The sequence below is a fragment of the Lipotes vexillifer genome, unplaced genomic scaffold, assembly GCF_000442215.2.
Source record: "Lipotes vexillifer unplaced genomic scaffold, Lipotes_vexillifer_v1.1 scaffold247, whole genome shotgun sequence".
NCBI classification, from domain to species: Eukaryota; Metazoa; Chordata; class Mammalia; order Artiodactyla; family Lipotidae; genus Lipotes; species Lipotes vexillifer.
Window position 1 is genome coordinate 440106 of NW_006794161.1, and position 6351 is coordinate 446456.

Consider the following 6351-nt stretch of genomic DNA (forward strand, 5'->3'; position numbering starts at 1 on the left):
GGGGGGGGGATGTTTTATTTTCTTTATTATAGAAAATGTTCCAAGAATCGACATCTTTGAACTAATTAGAGGATCTTTGCAAATCTCATTACTCGAGAAAAAAAAAAGGCAAATACTTTTCAATTTATTCTGATTCAAAGGAGACTTCCCTTGGAAGTCACCGTCCTTGGAGAAGCAGGTGAAACTGTTTTTCACCAGATCAGAGTAGTATAAACTTTTTTTAAAAAGTACTTTTCCTTTTAAATGCAAGTTCTTAGTAACAACAGCTGTTTAGCTATTCTTCCAAAACTCACAGAGAGGAATAGAAATTCAAACTCGATATATATTCTTAACCTCCTGTGTGGTACAGGCCATAAATAACTGTGGTCTTAGTCTGGGAATCTTATTCTATTACCCTCTGAAGCACTGAACATCTGTACTCTTTGGAAATGTAAATTGTGAATAGTTGTACTTTTCTCCATGTGTCTGCCAAAAAATAATGGATTTACAGATTTTGGATACATCAAATAAATGTTCTAGTATTTATTATTCTCTAAAAATATTTTATAATTTCCTAGATCTCTCTTGCAAAATTGTTTTGATTTTATAAATAAATGTTATATTGTTGGTCTTAAGCTGAACAAACAAATTACTCAAACTCAGTTATACTCTAAGTTAATATATCAGAACTACATAATGGTAATGAAAGGAGGGAATAGCGCATAAATATTATATATGGTTACCACCAGATGGTTTTTAGATTTTAAATAAAAACTCAAATTTGCAGTTTTCATAATCAAACACTGAATTTAAAATAGGTCTAATTATCCTATATTTGTAGCACATACTTTCTCACACAAGGATAGACACACACACACACGTGAACATATGTGTTGGGAATGGATCTTCGTGTGTAGTGACAGGGCTCCTCACAGAAAAATAAAGTTGCTTTCATAAAATTGTAATCACATTATGAAAAAAGTTCTAATGCTATTATCATCAAATATCATCCTTCTGATAAAAGGATTACTCGTTTTATTCTAGTTGGGTTAATGTCTACATTTTTCTCTCAATGTGTTTAACAAATGGAGCCATAGGTTTTGCATTAATTGGCAGGCACCCTTTCTGCACAGACGTTACTTGTTTCTCTTTCCTCTTTCTCTTAGAAATAAACATATCTGTGGAGGATCATTGATAAAGGAAAGTTGGATTCTTACTGCAAGACAGTGTTTCCCTTCTCGGTAAAGTATTTTTGAAACCAATATTTGTTTTGAGCATTTAAAAATATGTATGGCTTCCACTTAGCTTTTAGGGTTAAGAATGTGTATTCATTTAACAGAGATTCACCAGCATAGGGTGAACAAATTAATTTCTTTTTTTAGATTTAGCTTATAAATTTTACCTTGACTTAACTGATACTTACTTGTGGGTACTACTTCTGTTCACCTCTTTCCATGATTGGCACTACTCTCATTTGAGGAAAAATTTTGCTAGAATTATGTTAATAATTTTTACCCCAATCTCCTTCTTGCACTGTATATTTCTAGATATTCTTTTTCTGAATTATCAACAAACTTCTCTCAATCCTCACTTCAGAATAATACTGAGAATAATTTTCAATGGAAATTAGCCTAAGGAAAAAATAAGGAGGTAGCATTTGTAAGCTTACTCCTTGAATCCCATTAAGGTCACACTGATTTTGTTAGTATAAATATTCAATCCCTATTAACAAAGCAAACATACACATTTGAGATAAAAAGGAAAATTTGCAATAAATTATAACTCATGTAATGTGCTTTACCTGAGAATGTTTCATAAATGACCTACTCTCTAGCAAAAATAAGCAAGTTTTCGAAAAAAAAAAAAGCCATTTAGAATTTCAGCAATTTAAAGGTTCTTCCTGCTTATATGTTCTTGAAGTATTCAGAATCTCCCATAACAAATGTGTTGCTCTTTATTATATTTTAAAGTTTAAATTTAGGTTATTTATCTGCCCTTATTAGCTAATATAACAATATATGTGATTAATATTACATATTTTAAAGTTATATTTTATATTTTAATTTTTTACTTAGAAACAAAGACTTGAAAGATTATGAAGCTTGGCTTGGAATTCATGATGTCCATGGAAGAGGAGATGAGAAACGCAAACAGGTTCTAAATGTTACCCAACTGGTATATGGGCCGGAAGGATCAGATCTGGTATTACTGAAGCTTGCTAGGTGAGTTCCTTTAGATAGTTTCATATTTTTAATATAGAATGGAATTGTTGAAGCTTTTTCTTCAACTATGTTCTTATTCTTTCTCTCTCATGTAGATGTATTATAAAAGAATATGTCACATGGTGTGTGTGTGTGTGTGTGTGTGTGTGTGTGTGTGTGTGTGTGTGTGTTCAGAGGCAGAGAGAGGGGCATTTTCAAATTTTTCAAAAGTGAATAAATGAAATTGGACCAACAGTATGATCAGCCTGCTCTAAAACCAAAGGTTAGTGAGCAATTATATGATAACTTTAACAGGTAAAATAATGATTAAAAAAATAGCAGTGACCATTTGTTCTTAAATATTTGTAAGTAAATATTCATTTCTCTACTACCTACTGCGAAGCAAAATTGTTTACTCTCTCTAAATGAATCATATTAAACATTCACACTACATTTTAATATGTTAATTTTGTGTTGAATCCAATCAAGGTTACTTACCATTATATTTTCTCTTTTCAGGCCTGCTGTGCTGGATGATTTTGTTAGTACAATTGATTTACCTAATTATGGGTGCACAATTCCTGAAAAAACCACTTGCAGTGTTTATGGCTGGGGCTACACTGGATGTAAGCTATTTTTAGAAAGATAAGGCAATATCATATGTATTTTGTAAAAATATTTTGTATTTATTTTCCTCACCTTACCCTGTGCTCATTAACTGTACATATTTTGCGCCATTCTAGTGATCAACTCGGACGGTCTATTACGAGTAGCACATCTCTATATTATGGGGAATGAGAAATGCAGCCAATATCATCAAGGGAAGGTGACTCTGAATGAGTCTGAAATATGTGCTGGGGCTGAAAATATTGTATCAGGACCATGCGAGGTAAAAACGGAGATTTTTACGTAAGGAGTATGTGATGGATAGCATAGTTTCTTGTGTTTATATTTTCTATTTTTCTCAAATGAGAATCATTGTAAACCAACCTGTTCTAAGAGAGAGGAATTGAAAAAGATAACCCTTATTATCCTTGTACATTTTTTTAGCTAAATAGTGAAGCAATCCATGTTTCATTAGCAGCAAACTAAGATGACATTTGTCTCTCAAAAAACAAGAAAAGAATACAGCCAAAACTCTAAGAGAAAGCTGTTCAAATTAGAAGTATCCAATATGCAGTTTGATACAATAGCTTGCATTTTTCTAATGTTTTTCTAAATGTATCTGATCTTCCCAAATTCTAACTTAACTCTATTAATTTTAGTAAGAGATACATGCCTGCTTTTAAACTTTTAAATATGTTTTTGGTTAAGCCAGTGTGTGTATGTGTGTGTATGTGTGTGTGTGTGTGTTTAAACAAATTCTATTTAAAAAACCAAAAGGTCAAAGTTTATGATTTTAAGAGCTTGGACATTTTCATTTGTTAAGCAACTGTTCTTTCCACTTGGCAGTGTTCCTATCCCTGTTTCACATAGACAAGCTGTTAAACTGTTATTTTTGATGTTTTTAAGTTAAAGAATTTAAAAAATTGCATTAAAATAATATGATTAAAAACTGATTATGTGTTTATAACCACTTTCAAATTTGGTGTTTTTTCCAGTAAATCAGTATCACTAAGATTTTCATCACAAACGAAAATCTACTAGGAGAAAGAATTATTTATTTATTTATCTGTTTGTTTACTTATTACTGAGTTCTGTAAACACAAAGTTTTGAGCTAGACCAGATTTTTGAGATATTTAGAAAGCTTGCGCTTATCCCAGCCCTACTGCCATTACTCCTTTGACATCTGCTCTTCAGGAATAGCCTGTAATCTGGTTTGTCATCTATACATTCTTAGATTCCTAACTTTAGCACTGAAAAATTTATCACATAGTTATTTTTATCTATATTTACAATCAATCAAATTGATTCAGTCACTTCTCAAAAATGCACTCATCCTCCAGAATTTTTTTTTTTTACATCACTGATATTTGAAACAGGGTAATATAATAATCAAACCAGGGAAATCTAGACACCTAAAAAAGAAATCTCCTAAACATTTGTACAATAGCAATAGCATCACATTTAGTGAAAGTCCCTCAAAATCAATTCTAAAAATGAATTGATTTGAAGAGTTCATATCAGTAATCACTGGTGCATTAATTTAAAAACCAGATTAACACCTGTGGCAGAGTTAATATGACGTCTCTTTGAATAAACTATTTTCCTTAGTGTTTTATCTTCTATTTCACCCCCATCTTGATTTTCTCTGTCACAGAATGTTAATAGCTCTCTTCTTTCCACCTGTATTACAGAACTAAATTTTGTAGTAGTTTAGTTTTATCTCATCACATCACTACTGGGGGAAAATTAAGATAGTCGGAAGCACTCTTCTAAATACAAAGATGCCAAAAATTAGTCACTGCAATCCTAGGAAGGCTACATGTCACAAAAAAGTGATGCAGCATTTTTTAGTGATTATATATAATAATATGTATAAACATATATGTATATAAAAATATACACACGAATCATTTTATCAATCTATTCATCTTTCATCTATCTATCACCTATCTATATATGATGATGCAACAGGATTACCATACAAGAAATGTCATGAAATCACAGACTACCTTCCACAAAGGGGAAAAAAATATAAATATATTAACTACTAAGACTAAGTGGAGAAACATTCCTTCTTTCTGCCTGGAAAAGCAATTTCCACATAGTAAACAGAATTATTTTACCACCTACAAGTTTTTATTTAACAGTTAAAATCATTCTGGGGGCAGGATTGAGGGAAAGGAAAAAAACTAGAAATAAGAAAACAATGTGGGTTAATCCTTAAAATTGTATGATTACAGGTGAGTTTTTGGATATGTGTATTTTTCTACATTTTCCAAATTTTCTATATTGAACATACTTTGAACATCAGAAGAAAGTCAAAATAAATATGACATCTACCTTCTTAAAGAGCTATCAATGGTCACGTGTTAATTAGTCTGCATTCAACAAAGGCAAAAACCACTTTAAAACATGAGTGACTATTTCAGAAAAGACAAGTCATACTTAAATGAAAACACATGATAGAACACTGAACTTTTGTACTTATCTCAGTCCAACAGAAAGACAACCAATGGCCTAGTTCATCAATTTTATGTCTTCATATTTCAATTGAAGTTATTCTCTTTTTTTGCACATATGTATATTTGAGATATAAATCGATACAGGAAATGTTAATGAATTGTCAATTTTTATTTCTAAAATAATACTTTGTTGTTGTTATTGTTGCATGTCTTCTTCCTAGGGAGATTATGGTGGCCCACTGGTTTGTGAACAACATAAAATGAGAATGGTTCTTGGTGTCATCGTTCCTGGTCGTGGATGTGCCATTCCAAATCGTCCTGGTATTTTTGTCCGAGTGGCATATTATGCAAAATGGATACACAAAATTATATTAACGTATAAGGTACCACAGTCGTAGCTGATGTAACTGTGTCTGAAGCTTCCAGTAATATAACTCTCCTTTACATGAAGATTTCAGAGAACATGGAATTAAAATGTAACTTAAAAAATCCCAAGACAACTACTTGAGTGTCATGTTTGTTAAGATACTCACTAATATTTATGGGTGTTTTCTGTTGTTTTGTTTGTCAGTGTTATTTTGTAAATGTTGAAGTGAATTAAGGTACATGCAAGTGTAGTAACATATCTCCTGGAGATACTTGAATGGATTAAAAAATGCAAAGGTATAACTGCTGGATGCTAAAGATATAATGGAAAAGATCAACTAATCTCTCTCAGCTGCTTTCCAAGGTTAGTTTCTCGATAAGAGATAAGCCATAAGTTAAACATTATTTCAACCTCACAAAAACAATTTATATCTTGTGTCCTTAAATTGTAACTCTATATTAAATTATATTACCTTTAATATGCCATACATTATATTTCATTCATTCCTCCTCACCATGTATCCTGTAATACTGGTACATATACTCTTTATAAAAGCATATACCTATACACAAATGCCTGGGTACACATGTGCATGCACTACAGTTCAAATTGTAGTGTATCTAATATAACCCCTAAATGTTCTGAAATTGTGTACTTATAGTTTTTCCTTAATAAAAATATAAAAAATTCTAAAGACCAGTAGAAATATTAAAGAAAGGTGCAAGATAGAAGTGA

At 31.3% G+C, this 6351-nt stretch overlaps 1 protein-coding gene across 2 annotated transcripts in view; it reads left to right on the forward strand.

Moving 5' to 3' along the window:
• HGF (hepatocyte growth factor) overlaps window positions 1-5814 on the forward strand; it is an 81035-nt gene extending 75221 nt beyond the window's left edge. The window contains exons 14-18 of one of the 2 annotated variants that reach the window (XM_007467032.1): window positions 1146-1220; window positions 2055-2201; window positions 2700-2806; window positions 2924-3069; window positions 5471-5814. In XM_007467032.1, coding sequence (XP_007467094.1) covers window positions 1146-1220; window positions 2055-2201; window positions 2700-2806; window positions 2924-3069; window positions 5471-5647 — 652 coding nt within the window. In that variant the 3' untranslated portion in view covers window positions 5648-5814. The remainder of the gene's footprint in view (window positions 1-1145; window positions 1221-2054; window positions 2202-2699; window positions 2807-2923; window positions 3070-5470) is intronic. The other variant, XM_007467033.1, reaches the window with a different exon arrangement.
• Window positions 5815-6351: the final 537 nt, after the last annotated feature.